The sequence below is a fragment of the Aphis gossypii genome, chromosome 2 (assembly GCF_020184175.1).
Source record: "Aphis gossypii isolate Hap1 chromosome 2, ASM2018417v2, whole genome shotgun sequence".
In the NCBI taxonomy this organism is placed as follows: Eukaryota; Metazoa; Arthropoda; class Insecta; order Hemiptera; family Aphididae; genus Aphis; species Aphis gossypii.
The window spans coordinates 31,278,754-31,297,367 of NC_065531.1; the positions used below are offsets into that span (position 1 = coordinate 31,278,754).

The following is an 18,614-nucleotide window of genomic DNA, read 5'->3' on the forward strand; positions in this document are numbered from 1 at the left end:
TTTATAACCATATACCAATAATTATTATCTTTAAGACCAACTTTTCTTTAAAATATCCTATTAATATTTTATTAGCCTATAGGCTATATATATTATGTTATATGCACTACTACTACTCACCCAAAACCACGTTACATTCGACATAAATTACATATTATAGTTCTGTACTAGTGTAATGTAATACTGTAATGCTAGCTGATATATAGAAATTATTTTTCTAAAATCATCTATCAAAAATATTGTTTGAGAATTAAAGTAGTTGATCGCGAAAAAAAGCATACCGGTGAAACTGCAATTTGTATATTATAATAATGATAAATCACAATGAAAAAAATATCACATCATATTTATTATTTATTATGCATACCCACGTCGCATTTGTTAATTATTATAATATGAACTACGTAAAGTAATTTGCTATGACGATGATTTCCGGAACACTGCAGGACAGCATATAGTCTTCAAAGACTAATATACATTGCAGTAAATCTTGAATTTCAACCACTCCACGAGTTTTAGACCCATTTGTGACGGTTCTACAGTTCATCTATAATTTTTATACATGTAATATTGTTCTGAACTTGTGTATTGTGTTTTAATATTTTAAGAAATTGTATTGTGTAACTGACCGTAAAGCAATGCAAATCACATTAGCTCGCGGCGGCGGTAGTTTCTAACGACAATAATAATTATTATGTACAATAATGTAGTTGCTCACGTCATCATACTTGCATATAAACATACACTCACATGACGTTTACTATGATATGAAATGCGAATAAAAGGGCGTGGTGAATCCAGTCGTCTTGAGATATGATATCCCTGAGAGTTTTGTTTAAGGGGCTTTTAATTCATGTCTACATAGTATCTTTGAGTTTTCAACTATCATAATATTCAAATATGTTTTTATTTTGAGAATGATTATTTATTTACATTATATCTGGTATTTTTAGTTTGCTTGTGTGAATATTTAAATTTTAAAACGATTATAATTTCAGGGTATTACGAATCGTTTCGTACCTATACCGGCTATACCTATGTATTCTATTACGCATCCAATTAGTCATTCTTTGGTTCTGTCTTGTAGGAAACCACTACATTAAAGTACTTAATATTTATAATGTCTATGTACTGATATAGACAAATAGAATATGGATTACCCAAAGGCTATAAGTTATATAATAGTATAAAATAGGTAAGGTTATCAAATTATATTCTACTAAAAAACTTATGAAACATATAGGTATAGACGCCCACAAAATTATAATATAATATAATATGATATAATAGGTTATAACTTACAAATAATAATCTTATATAAGATATATAAGAATAATATAAATATAGGCACCTGTATACAAAGAATTTTCAATTGGAAATGTTTAATTTACCAATATTATAAAAAAAATGTTCAACGTTTGTACAATCTTATGCACAATCTATGGTTTAATATAGTTAACTAAAATAATATAAATATACTAGTAACGTGTATATAGTACGTATAATTATATGAGTACAATTTATACGAAATTTTACCAGAGAAAAGACTTCATTTCACTAAAACATCAGAATAAATTTAAAATTATTATGTACTTACAAGTTATATAGATATCGATAACTTCAAAAATATGCAAAAAAAAATTTTTGTACTACCGTCACTTACTATCCGTAGCATTAAACAATAAACGACGTTAATGAATGATTTGATTAACTTTGTATTATATTAAATAATATTATTTAAAATACACGTTCATTTATTAAGATAAAAAATAGTGTGTAAATAGTCTATGACAAATTCTCTTCGATTTAATATATACAATTATTAACCATGTTTTACAAACAACATACCAAGTAATTAACTTTCAAAATACGCTCTTAAAATCAAAAATATTATCTTTAAACCCCAAAATTCCAAGGTATATAATATGTAAATATATGATTAAAAATGATTTGTTAAAATATTTGGTTACAAACATTGTGAATTGTATATTGTATATTTACTAAGCACACGAAGTCGACCAGACAAAATATGCAAATGCGTGAAAGTCCATTGCTCTATATATTACCTATATGACTATATATGTATTTGTATTACTTCTTCACAAGTACCAATGCATAAACATAAAACCTTTTTAATGTATGTATGAAAAATTAAATTCGGTCTTATTACTTTTTTTGTGGTTCGAATATTTTAAAAAATAAACAGAACTTGTGCAAAATAAATATTTGTTTTTCTAATATTAGTTCTAAAAATTAAGCGTAAACATGTCTTATTAATAATTAATTTGTTTTTAATCGTAAAATATATCTTATTTTAGGTTGTGTTAAGGTAAGCACCGTTGGAGTGTACAGTCGTCCGGAGCCATCGCTGAGACTGTGCCTGCAGTATTTGGACTTAACTGACTGCCAGCTTGTCGACGATTCAAATCTATGTGTGATCGTTAGTAATTGTCCACAACTAGCATATTTGTACCTGCGGCGATGCACTAAAGTAACAGGTATACAACGCATAAATTTTAAAACATTCAACAGCTACTAGCCAAAAATACTACATGCTTAAAACAATATTATTCGATTTAATCCACAAATCATTAACATAGTACTTATGCTATATTATAATTATATGCGGGTTCACTTGTAAAAATTTTTATACCATTTAAAATTTAAGTATATAGGCACTCTATATTATGAGGTCTCTATTTTATATTAGGTAATGTAAATCTCTTAAGTTATTATTTTGTTATTAGTTAAATTATTATAATATTGTAGATTTATGCATAATATTTATAAATTTATAATAATAAGTGCAATTGTACTGCAACTTAGGGAATGGCGAACACAACGTATTAAATATATATATTATTTAGATATTTATTTATAGGTTATCTTTTTTCAATTCAATATTTTACATATTATATTTGTTACTTTTTTTTTACATGGGTAATACTTATATTTTTCTGTCGATTATTTAAATATAATACATTGCAGATGTAGGCAATGTAATATCCTTTATTGTTGAAAGGTAAAACATTTTCCATTCAGATTTTGTCTCGTCTTGGAAAATGTGGAATGTCAGTTATTCGCATTGCGTTCATACTTGGGTAAATACTCCACAAATAAGAATTCTTAAGCAGTGGATCCGGTTTTAATTCATTAAGACGCTTTTTATATTTGCCAAGACGTGTGATATAGGTATAATGTTGTATAGTGTATACTATATGATGCACTATAACCATTTTATTGCAGTTCCTCTTCAATTCTAAAATAAAAATAATCGATGCAAATTCAATTAAAAATACAGTCCTCGCGCGTTATATAGTATTATAGTGTATATTATATTATATATTAATATAATTTATAAGTATAGGTTTACTTTTATCAATACTTTAACTATCACAAAATTCTCCACTTATCTGTGGTGTCAATGAGTTGATAATTGTACCTGATTATTTGTACATAAATATAATATATAATTAAAAAGTTGGAGGTCCAGATACGTATACGATACCATCTTTAAGAATAACATTATCCTTAGTTTATACATTTTCATGATTATGAAACTACTCGCTTGAATTTCGTTTAGATGTATAAAATAATTCACAACAAAAATTGCTTTACAGCTTACCATAAAAATGGGTTGGGCCTCAATTGAAAATATAATTCTCAAATATAGCCAGTAGGTATAGGCATCTAGGTACTTAAATATTCCATAAGTCAGTATATGTGTATAAATTCATTAATATAAGCAAGGGAAAAAACTGGGGTGTACACTCGGTGAATCACCTTTTATGATAATGATGACTTAATATTGTATGCACAATATTTCAGAATATATACATAGCATTAAAATATTTCATCATCGCGTGATGTTTATTATATTATTTCCAGACGCCGGTATCAAGTTCGTGCCGAGTTTCTGTTCGGCGTTGAAGGAACTGAGCGTTTCGGACTGCCATCAGGTGACCGATTTCGGGCTGTACGAGCTGGCCAAACTGGGCGCGCTACTGCGGTACCTGTCGGTGGCCAAATGCGATCAAGTGAGCGACGCGGGGCTGAAGGTGATAGCGCGCCGGTGCTACAAGCTGCGGTACCTGAACGTGCGCGGCTGCGAGGCGGTCAGCGACGATGCCATCACGGTGCTGGCGCGGTCGTGCGCCCGACTCCGCGCGCTCGACATCGGCAAGTGCGACGTGAGCGACGCGGGCCTCCGGGCGCTGGCCGAGAGCTGCCCCAACCTGAAGAAGCTCAGTCTCCGCAACTGTGACCTGGTCACCGATCGCGGTATACAGCTGATTGCTTACTATTGCCGCGGGCTGCAACAACTCAACATACAAGACTGTCAGATATCCGCGGACGGGTACAAAGCCGTGAAGAAATACTGCAAACGGTGCATCATCGAACACACCAATCCCGGTTTCTTCTGAACGGCCACGTAGTCGTAAACACTTGGGTTGTATATACCGAGTGATCCGTTTAGCGTATAATGGGTACACTCGTCATTGACATTTCTATTAACGTTTTTGAAAATATTTTTTTCCGTAGCTTTAAGACGGACGATAAGAAATAATAATTTTTCATCGTTATCGCTTCAAATAAAAATACAATTTTTATTTCATAATATCCCGATACAAAATAATATTATTCAGAATATTTCAGTTTAAAGATCAATGTTTGAACGAGTAGTTTATAAATTACCTATATCTACGTATTTAATGATTAGATAAGCGAAATAGCTGTGGACACTCCGTTCATCTAAACTTTAAATACTTATAGGTACTACTAGATCACTGCAGAGCTGTGCAGTTAAGATTTAGCGCCCGGGACAAAATTAAAAATATTAGCCCCCATATATTCTAAAAAAAAATTTTTGGCGCCCCCTTTAAATAATTATTTAAGCCATGCATCCGGGGCACATTCCCCCTAACTTCCCCCAACTTCCCCCCCTACGGCACGCCTCTGCCAGATCACTTTACTTACTAAACTTTACTATCTCATGAACTACTCGTCCAAAATTTAATTTTTATATATTAAAGTGCTCTGATAAATAATCAGCTTTGAAATAAGGAATGAAAAATGAATGTTGTTATTAAAAAGATGAAAAAAAATTGTTTTTTATTAACTTAAAATTATATATATATATATAAAGAATAAAAATATTTTCAAAAATGTTTATAGTTTTTAAAATAGCGAATACCTTATAATAAATGGATCAACCGGTGTACATGGGTCGTATACTGCGCCGCAGTTCGGTAAAATATTACATGACGTGTGTGTGTCTCTCGTAAAGTCATAATAATGAATAGAATAATAAATTATAAAAATTGTAAAAAATAATACGTAAGTCGGAGTGTGACGATGAGTACGGTAATCATAGGCGTGTCCACAGGAGGTGCAGGGTATGCATCTGTACCCTCTGCGATTTCAGGTGACACCATGAATTAAGAAAAATTGTTCAAAAAAGAGGGCTAAGGCCTCTTAGCCCCTTGGGTACGCACCAGGTTGCATCCTCTGCGTCAAAGATCTGGACACACCTATGACGGTAATTAAAATGATGTATTTAATATTATTATTGTAGAATTGCAAATAGTCTAAAATCTAAATTATCCGGGACCCTTTAAGTTAGGTACTCCTCATGCAATATATTACGTAGTAGAACCTATAGACAAACAAAATACTGTAAAACGAAAAAAATATCTTAAATTTGAATTTTATGCTGTATTTGCGTTTGTGCCAGCGAATATTGTATTATATTTTAAGTCTTCATCACTTACGCCGATGCGTTCATATTTAATTATCCGTCTGTTTAAATGACGAACTTTATCTCCGATACTGCCCATATGCATTAGGTACTATTATACATTATACATTATTATATCAATATCTCGTTATGATATTATTATTTATTAAATTCTCCTGATAGATATAAAACATGTACTCAAATAGTACGTTTTTAGTTTATTTTATGTTTTTCTATCATCACTAGAGATTCTGATTTTAATATGAATTGTGCATCTATTAAATATCGATGTGACTGATGTCTCAGTTAAAGTTTTACATTTGTATCTAAAATTTATTGAATTGATTTTCTAATTTCTATTCCATGTTTTCAGAGATAAGATATAATGTTAGATTATTATAAAATATTATTCAAGAAGATTTGTTCTCAAATTTCATGTTTTACAAATCCAGTTAAACTAACTTTTATTTTAATAATTATTACCTATCATTTGACTGTAGAATAATTTATCTTCAAATTTGTTTAGTAGCTATAATTTTCAGAGGCCATTTATGTTTCTTTGCGTACCTATACATAATTAATAATATTATAAATAGTAATTTATTACTTTTTATTTGTTTAATCTAATTAGTTATCATTAAATACTATATTTAAAATTAAATTATAATTTGCATTTGCATTTACATAATCAAAAGAATAAAAAACATTGACTTGTCAAGATATTGCATGTTACCACAGAAAATTACAAAAATATTTGATTGAGTACCTACTCTAATTTAACATTGGAATGTTTCAAAATTTTATTAACTGATGACTACACTAAACCTAAATGTATATGTTTGTATAAAATGTATAAATTAAATGTTAAAATATGGTTATCAATTGATATTGTAATATATTGTAATATTATTAATCTTTATTTTCAATAACTAAGGTGCCATCTAGTTTGTCTTAATGTTGCCATTCCACTTTCAAAGAAAAATTATTATTACTTATTATTTTAATAGTATTTTTACTAGAATGTTATTTTAAGTGGCCAACATAATATTTAAATGAAATTTTTTTCATTTTATTAGACGACTGTGTTTATTTATAAGTCTGATCACAATTTAAAATGTTTATAGTTTATATATTATAATGTTGTCTGGATATAATTTAAAATATTATATTATACTGTAAGTGGTTTGTTAAATAATGCAGTGTAATAAAACAGAATCCATTTCATAAATATATGTACAAAAAATATTGATAGTGTACAAAGTTGCTAGTATACATTATAAATAACTATATTTATAATAACAAAGTTTCAACTGTTTTTGTTTTAATTTTATTGTTGTTATTGCAATTTTTATTGTGTTTTTTCTTGTATAAAATGTTAAAAAACTCCTAACCAAAATCACAATTCTCAATCTTTTACTGATTTAATAGATACATTGAATGCTTATTATATAGGTGATACAATAATAATCATTATAAATATTGTTATTATTATTATAACCAAAATAATATAATCAAATACTCATCACACAAATAGTGTGAATAATGTTTTTGTACACAATGTATGTTACCAGGTATCTTATAAAACAGATTTGTCAAAATAAAGTCAAAGTATTCATTTATAGCAAAAACTTTATTACAAAAATATTAACGTTTTTTGTAAATACAAGGTTTTAATTCTAATACAGGTAATTTCTTTTTTAATGCTGTTTTACTTATATCTTGAGTTTTTTTAAAGTCCATAAAGACAAACATTTCAATTGTCTGATCTAGTTTTGTTTTTTCAAATCCATATTTAACCAAACTGTCAATAAAGGTATTAATATTATCGAATCTGCTTTCAACTTCAGCTATTTTCATCAAACCTCTAAAAACAAAACAGAATATTGTATAATAGTATAGTAAGTATAATGTTTTACTTACTAAATCAAAAAAGTAATGAGTAATGATTTAAAATTAAAATGTATTGAATATATACTTTATTCAAGTTAAGAAAACCTCAGTAGCAACAAGTTTTTGTCAAATGGGAGTGAATTAGTCATTCACTCCCATGTAGTCGAACCTCAAATGTCTATATACATAATGAAGTTATGCCCCTGGGTACAAATCAGTACTCGGCCACCAAGTAAAATGTGCATAAAGTACACTTAATACTGAACAAAATAATAAATTTTGTACAAAAAGTGTAAACAAATCATGAAATTTTTACAATATCAATATCCAAAATATATATCATTATATTACAATATTTTTAATTACCCAGTTTTCAAAACCCTGTTGGCTTCTTTGATGAATGATTGCAAATTTGTACCCATCAAAGAGAGACAAAAAACTGCAATGTCAACAGACCCATTTGCTAAGCTAGTGTGAGCCATATCACCAGCAGTTACATATTGATTGACTGCGACCAAATCAAATGAATGAATCTTTACTTTAGGGAATGTCCTAGCAAGTTTGGCATCACCACAACCAAAATCTGCAACTACAACAGGCGAATTGACATTGGACTTCTTCAAACTATAAATTAAGAACAATTTTATTAAGAAAATGAATTGAAAGTGCAAATTTTACAAATAATCTAAATAAAAATAGCTTACATTGGTTTAATTTGTTTAATTATAACACTAAGCGGTTTAACTGGCCATTGAATAACTTGTTGCATATAACCATTATGATAAGCTTTGAATGCACTAGGTTCTTTTTTAAAGTATAGTAAAGCTTCTTGGCTACTAGATGAATAAAATTGTTCATTTAAATATCTGAAAAATATTTTTTATGTAAATACAAAAAAAATATTAAATAATCAACTATCTATAGTCTATTCAGAATAAGAAACACAATCGGCGGCGACTTGTTATCGTCGACGGTGGTCAGATTACACCCGTTTGTCTATCCCTATCAAAGACACTATATGTAAGCTGCCCGTATATAGTAACCACGCCCATGCGCAGTAGTCGACCGCCTTTCTTATTCTGAATAAACTATACATAAACGTACTAATATAAAATAGTTAACAATTGTATACCTGAATCTTGCACCTTTCAGTTTATCTTTCATCCTCTTAATAAAGGACACGGGTGTCTTGTCTCCATCAACCTTCTTTTGTTCTTTATACAAACTAGGAGTAGAGCTTTCAGGCGCACCTTTGTAACTTATATTTGTTAATTTTACTAAACTATCATTTACAATAGATTGAGTTGATTCCACTTTAGCTTTAGGTTTTTTTTTATCATTTTTTAGACCAACTTCAATCAATGCTTTTTTTGATATCTTCTTCTTTTTACCTTTTTTGTCTGTTAAACGTTTTATTTTGTTTCTTTTAATTTTATGTGTCTTACTGATAGCAGAAATTGCTTTAGCAACATTTTTTTTATTTTTAACTTTCATTTTACAATATTTTTTTTATTAACACGTATTGTTGTCACTACTCTGCTGAATATCTAATTGTTGTTGAGCAATATCAGAGAGAGCAGCTTGTATTTGTTCAAGAAGAAGTTCACCTTTCCTAACTACTTCTTCCAAACGTTCAGCAGCTAACTGATTATCCTGTTCTAATCTCCTCAAACTTGCAACCTATATAAATTGAAATACTTAAATAAATATGCATATTATTAATATTTCATTTTTAATTAATACACACCAAAGACACTTGGTTATAACTCTGTGTAAAAAAATAAAACTGTTAAAAAAAATTAAATTTAGTAATGATTAAATTTTTAAAAGACATGATATAATATGGAAACTAAGTAAAATGCCATTTTATAATATTAAAAATACCTTTAACGGCAAATAAGATAATTTGTAAAGTTCACTACTTAGTCAATATATTGTTTATAAAACATTAATAACGAAAAATACTTTAGTGGTTAGTTATTTCATATTTGTATTTAAATATACTTCCATACACGTCTTGCTAAGTAGTTTAACATTAAGCCGACAAGTATTTAACTTTACAATTAATCTTATTTGTTGTTATGGGTACTGGTAATACTATAAAATGGCATAAGTTTCCATATTATATCACGTCTTTTAAAGATTTAATCATTACTAAATTTAATTTTTTTTTAACTGCTTTATTTTACACTGAGTTATAACGAAGTGCCTTTGATGTGATATCGATTATTTTTTTATAAAAAATTCATGATCTTATAATAATAATCAAGCTAGCATTGTTGGCAATCGTCAAATGTCATTGCGCTACTGCAATGAGAGTAGTGGGATAGATAAGCAGTGTATCAGAGGACAAATTATTTTAGGATATTTTTATTGTGTACAAAAAATCATTCTTAAAAGTATTTGTCCATTTTTGATTATAACTTGTACCAATGAATTATCAAACAATTCAATAAAATAGAATTATATTTTGAGTTCAGTTTATTTCAGCAGGTGCAAACGCACATTTCTGCACCTGCTATATATTGCCAGAGGGTGCAAGTGCACCGCCATGCACTCTCGTATCTACACCACTGAGTCATGAGTAATACAAGTGGTATACAAAAAAAAAATTTGAGAACCTGTACTACACATACTTGTAAATCTGTAGAAGTATCGTCGTTGGGCAGTGATTCGATTAATGCATCAATATCTTTAGCACAGCGAGTTATAAGTGAAGAAAATAAACTGGTATAATCTAAAACAGATAATTATCAGTACTTTATCACATTTTACAGCGCTTTAAAACATTAATATATATAATATACCTTCTTGTTGTTGTGGTGTTTGAGATCCGTTTCGGTCAAAGTTAGAAAACTTGGATGGTAAAGCACACTGTTGTAAAATTCCAATGCTGTTGCAGAAGTTATCTGCTTGCTGTAAAATTGTAATTCGCAATGAAGTTCACAATAAAAAATTATTTGATGAAATTAAAATAAGTACAATACAAAATAGGTATGCGTAATAAATTTTTCAAAACTGTACTAAGTTTAGACATTCATTAATTATAGGCCATATGCTATGTCTTGAAAGAATTAAATTAATCAAATATACCATGACACTTAATCCTATTTGATAACATTAAGATAGAAGACACTACTATGTCATACTCTGTACTTCCCTAAGAATAAGAATCAAACCATATACACAAAAGCTAATTCAAACCAAATATAATAAAAAATGGTTAAACATAAAATGTCATGAATGCGATGAATATTTAATACCAAATACATTAATGCACTAAAAATTGTTATTTGATAATGTCAATTATAAGGAAGTATTATGATGATATCTGGTACATAGGATATAGGTACACCAATTTTAAAAAATATATATATTGATATAAACATTGTCATAATCAGAAGGAAATTACGTAATTAATTTTCTAAGCTGGACTACATAAAATGAAACCATTTTAGACATGATCATACAGAGTTTAAGTAACCACTTTCACGTCATCCAGAATAAGTCTTAACTGCAAAAAGTTTTGAATGTATTTATTGAAAGTTGGGTAATCATAAGCCATTAATTGATCATTATTTGTGTAATTATTTAAACTTCAACTGGTTTATCATCGTCCATTCAAAAAAATGTTAATATCGGTACACAAATACAATAAAAGATTTTTGTCAAACAGTAGGCAGGAATAATTTTAAAGTTATAAAAAAGTAATTGTTTATTGTTTACACTTGGTAAATTTTTACAGTAGCTTACTTGGTTAACAATATCTTGGAGTTGGGTGAGACGATCGGCCATTTAGACGACGACAGCAATCAGTGGCGTTCTCGTCCGGAAAGCGGACAGCAGACACTAAACAGTAAACAGACAACAAAACACCAGACAAATACCACAAATTATAATACGAAGACGGCAGACGCGCCAGACAGGAAGACACGCGCTAGTCGCGACACTAGAAAATGATGAAAAACAACAGTGGGTGATAACAACGTCGGCGAATTACAAAGAGGTTCGGTGAGCGTCATGTGATTTCAACGTCTGCGGGCTAGGCAACGATCCGTGTCGGCGCGCCGTGCGGTGCCGTTTTCCGAAAAACGCCGATAACGCACGACGAGCTCTGAGCGGCGTATTTTTTTTCGTTTTCCTATTTCGTCCACTTTGACTGGTATTTCGCTCGATCAAATTTTACACTCAAATTAATTCTGTATAATCATAACAATAACAGTAAACAAAACGACGACGGGACTCTCGTATTAATTACGGTCCACTATTTAAGGCCCGGCGGTTTTCATGTCGAGTTTGACCGGCCGCGGACATTAACGTCGCCTCCGCCGCTGTGACAAGTCGAACGCGCCCCCCCGATCAGCGCTAGAATCCGGGGAACAGGAACCACAGCGGCGGCATTGGACAGGGGATACCACCGGGGAGAAGACGGGTAAGACAGGAGTAGTGGTAAAAAAAAAAAAAAACGCATGTCGCCCACCGACCACTTCCGGAACTCGGCAGCGTAACCCCGGGGGCTCGCACGTTGTGTCACATCAGATTGTTTCCGTCGGCGACGGTTTACGCGTTATCACCTCGCCGGGAACGCAGCACACGCTGCACGCACCGTCTGGTATCATCTCTCTCGCCTGGTCGCTTTCTCGGAATGTATTCCCCGCAAACGTGCGTGCGTGTGCCCTCGCCGGTGGTGGTGTCTGGACGGTGATCGGTCACTTGGTCGACGTCTGTATCGTTTGGCCCGTTGGTGGCGTTTCGTGGCGACCAGTGGCTCGTGAGCGGTACATGGACGTCTCGGCGAAATTTTTTTCTCGCCGTCTCGTCTTACACGCTTGCACGTCCTGTCGTTGCCGCCCTCTTCGGCTAAAAGTGCAATACCTAACGATAATAATATAATATCGTTATTTATAATAATATGGTCCATCATCCCCACCTACCTGCTTAGCGACCCCATCCGCCTGTGTTTTTTATGGTTCTGTTTTGACACGATTTTTTCACTCCAACAGGACTGATCATACAAAAAAACGAAATCCACTAAAAACGCCACTCAGGACTTCAAGAAACCATGGAAAAGGGTGACAAGAAAAACAACGATTGTTATTTTTATTACTATTCGACTTGCATGAAGGTTGGTTTGCGTTGTACATAAGTCATTACCCATTGGTAATTGTTAAAAAACTACTATTTAGTTAAAAAAAAAATATGTTCCCGTCATTATTAAAGACATACCGATCAGATATCAAGTGATTTTCAATAATTCCAATTTTATAGAAGGTGACCTATTTTATATTAGATTATAAAACAACATTCAGTTAAGTATTTTAGACATTTGACTGAATTGCTAATTTTTAAATTCAAGATAGATTGTATTTTAGGTAGAAGTTTAGTTTAACAAACTATGAAGAGCAATATGAAATATGAATGTATAAAACTATAAGAAATGTATCTAAATTAAATAATATTTTAAAATCTTGTAACTTCCCTGGTTTAGAAAATAAAATACCAAACTATATTTATCTAAAGTATAATTTTATAGGGAGATAAATGCCCATTTCGCCATGAACCACAAGCATTAGGGTGTGAATTGGTATGTAGTTTTTGGCAAAATGGAAAGTGTGAAAATGATCATTGTACATTACGCCACATGGAATTAAAGGTATTTACTTTATACACTAATACATAAATAAAAGCTTCTAATTTTCTGTATTGTAAATTAATATTTAAATATTTTCTTTTAAGTCTCTTTTATGATATACAATTTTATGCATATTTATACTTCCTTTATTTATTCTTGTATAGAAAAACCGAAAAGCAATACCATGTTATTGGGAAAAACAACCAACTGGATGTCGTAAGCCATATTGTGCATTTTTACATACCAAAACCCGAGATCCAACTCAAGATCCAGGTATGCCTGAATAATCCTGATTTAAGAATATTGTTAATTAGTTTTATGAAAATTCAACATATAATTTAAATTGAATACATAGAACATCAACCACTTTACTTATCATGTTAATAAAAATTTAAATCCGTTCAATGTTATTATTTTAGTTATTTATTCATTTATTATAGTATATTAAAGGCACACATTTTGATACGTTTGAAATAATTTATAACTTAATTCTTAAAATTGTATTACATTAGAAGGTATTCTATTAACAGAGTCTAAATTAAATTGTCAATAATATTTTCCAATAGGATAATAGGATTTATGGATTGATGTTAAATTCCACATCAACACAATTAATAAAAAAAAAAACCAATTATTATTTAATGTTGACTAGGGGCTATAGCGATTGCAGCTAACACCATGGCTATTGAAAATAGTTTTCGCATAAACCCAATGGCTGGTGTCGCACTTACTGCTGGTCCTGAAGCTGCATTGCGACAACGTTATGACCAGCCATTACGAATGAATTGACAACCAATGAACGCAAGTACGGCATCTACTGTTTATGGCAGTTCTGTCGTCACACTGCCATACATATTCAACAATAATCAATCCACTGCTGCCATGTTTCTTGATCATTGTAACTTCAATGCGTTTATGTAAAATTCAATATTGCTATTGAAAACACATTCTCAGTACTGAAGAATTAAAAAAAAAAACCCTTTTCCTAGAAATGTTCATGTTCTTGGTTAGGTACAAACCAAAACTGTTTCACTCAACAAATGCAATATTCAACAACTTAAGGCCGAAGCTTGTTTATTTATTTATCTTTGTTTTTCTATCTGAATATTTTATTTTTATTTTAAACTATTGTTATTATTTATTTTATTTTTAAGTAATTTTTAATGAACATCATGTTTTGTCTGCACTGTAGTTCATATAAAAAACGTGTTGCATAATTCTACGTTTATTCAGCTCAATTCCGATTAATCTGATTACATTCTAAATGCTTTGAGAAAAGTTATGAACTAATGCTTTCATTCTTTTTTTTTTTTGTATCTTGTTATTTATATTAATAACTATTTATGAATAGAAAATTTTAGTTTTTGTTTTGTTTAAAAATTATCTAAATAGTATTAAAAGTGTAAAAACTAAATTTATATACATATAATTCATATATTATTATAACAATGAATTAGACGTGTCTAGTCTATGCACACTTAATATTATGAAACTGAAGATGAAATAATTACCAGTAATATAAGTTGTTATTACATAGTTTAGTTTATGTTATTTATTTATAAATTGTTTTTTTATTGTTCACTATTCTTGGGATAATGTAGTGCATCCAGTATTATCTGTGAAAAATGTGTAAATTTTTTTGCTCAGTTCTGGTCCAATACGACGATTGGAGGCTAGTGGACCGAATCCACGGCGAACCTAGAATTTATATTAATTTTTGATTGATTTTTTTTCTGATAACTAATTTAAATGCAAATATATCTTATGCTATTTTACTATTTTAAATGAACTTACTGGAATATCCTGTAGCAATGTTTCTCCTTCTAATCTTGAGCTGCAGTTATCATATGCCTAGATTAAGAATGTAATATTAATTATTCATAAATACACAAAATAATGGATACTAAATATCAAATGCAATACAATATTTTTTTTAATATGTCTTTATATAATAAATATGTTTGTGAGACATAAAATACATAACTTTAATAAATAATAATTTGTTTTCTGCTTACATCTAATAATGCAATAGGTGATTCATATGCTGTTGCTATTGCTTCACTAGTCTCGAGACCACATAGTGGAAATTGTGATAGCATTTGTCTCCATAATTGAGTTAAACCTGTGCCATTTTTGTCTACTGTTATACAATTTTTTGTATGACCAGATGCATACCAATCACATCCATCTTGTTCTTCTTTGTATTTATTCAATCTTAAAGCAAATAATGTTGGTTTGATAAAAACTAATTACATAAAATTTAGAAATTATAACTGGCTACCTAAAAAAATAATACTTAGTTACTTGTATGGCTTTTGGGCAATGGATTTTGTTAAATATAGAACTGCCAACCCTATATCATTTTTATTTTCTACAAAACGAAATGAGACTTGACAACTCAACATCATCTGTTCAAGGGTATTAAGCATATCTGGCCTATCAAAATATTATTCAAGTTTAATAATTATACTAATTGGCACAATCTCTATCAATACATACCCAGAATTCTTCCCATTTTTTTTAGATTTTATTTTTCTATAACAAAATGAATAAAACAAATTTAAAAATCTATAACACATACTAAGAAATTATTTTGTTTAATCAAAGTTTCTCAGTAGTAAATATAATATTGTAATACATACTTAAGTTGATCAGCAGTACTATCTATGATGATTGAAAGTTGTGATTTATATAATTTAATATAATTTATTTTGTTTAATAATTCATATGATGTAATGAGATTTTTAACATAATCAAATTCCCAAATTAACAACATAAAATTTTCATCCTCACTAACAGTATCAGACTAAAACAATTTAAATTAAATTAATTTAACAAATTTATAATTAGTTAATAGGTAATTATTTACCAATTTTTATGTTATTGATTTTTGGTTAACTCGTGCAATAAAAAAAATATATCTATTAAAATGTATAATAATGCAATATTTTTTATAACTAAGCACTTAAATAAATAATAATCTATGTTCAATGTTATGTATTACTTACCAAATGTCTTGACCATGTTATTGAATTTAATACAGTTGAATTTGAATTAGTTACATATTTTGCATCTGTGGATTCTATTTCAGATATTATTTGCTTGCTATATTCATAATTCAACAAATTTATGTCAATGTGAACAGTTATATACTAAAATAACATAGTACAAACTGTTTATTAAACAAATTAGAAAATTATGTTAAAATATGTTTATGTACAATGTACATACTTTCATACATTCCTTTGGACTTAAACGTTTAAATTCTTCAGCTAATCTCTTTTTTGCATCTTTTCTAGCCTTTTCTTCCCTTTTCCTTTCTTCAATTTCTTCTTTTGTTGAACGTTTTTTGCGTTTTGGTTCTATCTTGAATAAAAAAAAATATATCTTTAATTAAAATTTAAAATATACAAACGTTTTATTAAAATGTAAATTAATTTCTTAAAATTCTTTATTTTTAACTGATTAAATACCTTTTCAGTTGCTTCTTCATTGTTCATAACAGTATTAATACCTGGTTCTGACCTCTGTTTATAAGTTTAAAAAAAAAAAAATATTAATTTTATCTTCTTTATAGAGCAAATAAGCATTTTATAAAAATTCTCAATGGTAATAGTGCATTTACACTTAGCTATTTAATGCGTTGACAACAACACAGCATTGAGCATACTGATGGATGCCAACTGGCATTATGAGGATTGCTAAGCATTAAGCAATGGGTTTGACGCCATTTAGCGATTTAGCACTCAATATATACTAAAAGTATAAATGATTTATCAGAGGTGTATTTAGGAGTTTGCTGCCCTGAGTACACATATTTTTTTTAATAATTTAAAACAAAATATTTTATCTTGCATATAAATTAATGTCTGTCTTTTATGCATTTGTAAACGGTTCAACCAATTGTAATTAAATTTCGTATAGAGATAGATTAGACATCTGGGAAGAAGAAATCCAACCCCTGGAGGTGCTCAAACACGGACTTTAAGATTTATGATGGACATTTTTTTTGTAAATGATTGCTATTGGTATAACTAGTTTTTAATAAACATTACATACTTACAGGTATAAAAGTATGTAATTCAGGGTCTTCAACTAAAATAGAAAAATTATTTTTATTAGTCTGGACATCTTCTTGTACATGGTCTCTTTGATGAGTAGCTGCTACTTTTGGAGATAACAATTTTTTTCGTTTTTGCTAAAAATAAACAAATAATAAGTAACAATTTGACGTCAGTAATCGCTGTACAAAATTCATTGAATTTAAATCGTACGCGTTGTATAACTTGTTGAAAAAATTCTGGTTCATCTGAAGCTGACAAACAATCGTTGTCTTTGCACGAAGTTTCATTTGTCGGACTATCATCAGCTATAATAGAAACATCCGAATCCGATATCGTATACGTATTATAATAACCTTCATTCATGTTATTGTTAAAATTTAAATAAAAAAATATGATGAACTAGTGAGTTACAAACTGACGAACTGTTTTACTGTTAATTTAATTCTTGAATAACGAATTCAAGTTACAAAATTTACGAAAACTGATAAGTATTATCTTTATTTTAATTTACCCGCCATTTTTTAAGCTCGAATATAATATAATCATTGACATTTAGATAATAGAAAATGTATTGTATGAAGGCGTTGATTTGGGGAACCTAGCGATACATCAGAACCACAGATGTATAATACAAGTATATATATATATATATATATATATATGTTGTATTATATATCTGTGATCAAAACACGATCTAAGAATAATAATAATAATAATAATAATCAGAAAATGACAATATTTAAAAAACGAATGGCGGACATTTAGCCTCCCTGACTGTTTTTGGCGTAGTTGGACACATGGTTAAGTATATATTTAGCTATGGTTGGACATTCTCCTCCCCCAATTTTTTTTGATATACTATTTAGTACTATAAAATTTTTTTTTTTTTTCATAAAATATAATAAATTATAGATGTCTATTTTTGATCAATTTAACTAGGTAGGTACTCGAAACAATAAAATAATAGTAGTATTTAAATTTAATATTTTTTTTTTTGCAATATTTTAACTTTTAGCTAAGTAGCCTAGGTACGCCTAGGTACCTATTACCAGTGTTGCCAATTTGGTCTTTTTAAGACTAAATCTGGTTTTTTTTTGCCGCTTCTAGTTGTTAAATTTTTAAATCTAGTTGATGGTCATTTTTCTGGTTATTTTTTCGTTTGATTAGTTATTTTTTTAAACTAATCAAATTTATCAAAATAAAAATGACATTTTTTTTAAAAATATTGTTTAATCATGCTGATAACAGATAATAATTAAACAATTTAAAAAAATTAAAATTAAGAGAAATA

The 18,614-nt window shown here is 29.3% G+C and overlaps 5 protein-coding genes across 6 annotated transcripts in view; 2 read left to right on the plus strand and 3 right to left on the minus strand.

The window, feature by feature from the left end:
* LOC114127305 (F-box/LRR-repeat protein 7-like) overlaps positions 1-5,141 on the plus strand; it is a 33,366-nt gene extending 28,225 nt beyond the window's left edge. For both annotated transcript variants that reach the window (XM_050202355.1, XM_027991496.2), the window contains 2 exons: positions 2,319-2,498; positions 3,889-5,141. In XM_050202355.1, coding sequence (XP_050058312.1) covers positions 2,319-2,498; positions 3,889-4,424 — 716 coding nt within the window. In that variant the 3' untranslated portion in view covers positions 4,425-5,141. The remainder of the gene's footprint in view (positions 1-2,318; positions 2,499-3,888) is intronic.
* A 2,207-nt stretch (positions 5,142-7,348) lies between these two features.
* LOC114127307 (uncharacterized) lies at positions 7,349-9,121 on the minus strand. Its single transcript, XM_027991499.2, has 4 exons — positions 8,760-9,121; positions 8,332-8,493; positions 7,994-8,251; positions 7,349-7,601 (listed from the first exon to the last, which is right to left on the minus strand). Exons 1-4 carry the CDS (start codon positions 9,119-9,121, stop codon positions 7,382-7,384), a joined length of 1,002 nt encoding a protein of 333 aa, XP_027847300.1. The 3' UTR covers positions 7,349-7,381.
* LOC126548828 (mediator of RNA polymerase II transcription subunit 21) lies at positions 8,923-11,630 on the minus strand. The gene is made up of 4 exons (XM_027991500.2): positions 11,381-11,630; positions 10,435-10,543; positions 10,264-10,364; positions 8,923-9,307 (listed from the first exon to the last, which is right to left on the minus strand). The coding sequence occupies exons 1-4, from the start codon at positions 11,420-11,422 to the stop codon at positions 9,140-9,142; spliced, it is 420 nt and encodes a 139-aa protein (XP_027847301.1). The 5' UTR covers positions 11,423-11,630; the 3' UTR covers positions 8,923-9,139.
* A 103-nt stretch (positions 11,631-11,733) lies between these two features.
* LOC114127308 (zinc finger CCCH domain-containing protein 11A-like) lies at positions 11,734-15,037 on the plus strand. Its single transcript, XM_027991501.2, has 5 exons — positions 11,734-12,059; positions 12,631-12,752; positions 13,161-13,280; positions 13,424-13,532; positions 13,912-15,037. The coding sequence occupies exons 2-5, from the start codon at positions 12,690-12,692 to the stop codon at positions 14,046-14,048; spliced, it is 429 nt and encodes a 142-aa protein (XP_027847302.1). The 5' UTR covers positions 11,734-12,059; positions 12,631-12,689; the 3' UTR covers positions 14,049-15,037.
* LOC114127306 (crossover junction endonuclease EME1-like) lies at positions 14,779-17,795 on the minus strand. The gene is made up of 11 exons (XM_027991498.2): positions 17,534-17,795; positions 17,323-17,457; positions 16,733-16,786; positions 16,491-16,625; positions 16,268-16,411; positions 15,902-16,065; positions 15,759-15,794; positions 15,564-15,695; positions 15,275-15,473; positions 15,054-15,110; positions 14,779-14,957 (listed from the first exon to the last, which is right to left on the minus strand). The coding sequence occupies exons 1-11, from the start codon at positions 17,684-17,686 to the stop codon at positions 14,841-14,843; spliced, it is 1,326 nt and encodes a 441-aa protein (XP_027847299.2). The 5' UTR covers positions 17,687-17,795; the 3' UTR covers positions 14,779-14,840.
* Between the last annotated feature and the right edge of the window lie 819 nt (positions 17,796-18,614).

Excerpts from the sequence above, each read along its gene's own strand:
- LOC114127307 (XM_027991499.2), bottom strand. The coding sequence starts at position 9,121 with ATGAAAGTTAAAAATAAAAAAAATGTTGCTAAAGCAATTTCTGCTATC. Across the intron at positions 8,494-8,759 it reads CTGAAAGGTGCAAGATTCAG|ATATTTAAATGAACAATTTT; the intron begins GTATACAATTGT and ends AATATTTTTCAG. Across the intron at positions 8,252-8,331 it reads ATTAAACAAATTAAACCAAT|TTTGAAGAAGTCCAATGTCA; the intron begins GTAAGCTATTTT and ends CTTAATTTATAG.
- LOC126548828 (XM_027991500.2), bottom strand. The coding sequence starts at position 11,422 with ATGGCCGATCGTCTCACCCAACTCCAAGATATTGTTAACCAA. Across the intron at positions 10,544-11,380 it reads TCCAAGATATTGTTAACCAA|CAAGCAGATAACTTCTGCAA; the intron begins GTAAGCTACTGT and ends ACAATTTTACAG. Across the intron at positions 9,308-10,263 it reads ATACTTCTACAGATTTACAA|GTTGCAAGTTTGAGGAGATT; the intron begins GTATGTGTAGTA and ends CAATTTATATAG.
- LOC114127308 (XM_027991501.2), top strand. The coding sequence starts at position 12,690 with ATGGAAAAGGGTGACAAGAAAAACAACGATTGTTATTTTTATTACTAT. Across the intron at positions 13,281-13,423 it reads TACGCCACATGGAATTAAAG|AAAAACCGAAAAGCAATACC; the intron begins GTATTTACTTTA and ends ATTCTTGTATAG. Across the intron at positions 13,533-13,911 it reads AGATCCAACTCAAGATCCAG|GGGCTATAGCGATTGCAGCT; the intron begins GTATGCCTGAAT and ends AATGTTGACTAG.
- LOC114127306 (XM_027991498.2), bottom strand. The coding sequence starts at position 17,686 with ATGAATGAAGGTTATTATAATACGTATACGATATCGGATTCGGATGTT. Across the intron at positions 16,626-16,732 it reads ATGAAGAAGCAACTGAAAAG|ATAGAACCAAAACGCAAAAA; the intron begins GTATTTAATCAG and ends TTTTTATTCAAG. Across the intron at positions 16,066-16,267 it reads TAACATGGTCAAGACATTTG|TCTGATACTGTTAGTGAGGA; the intron begins GTAAGTAATACA and ends AAATTGTTTTAG.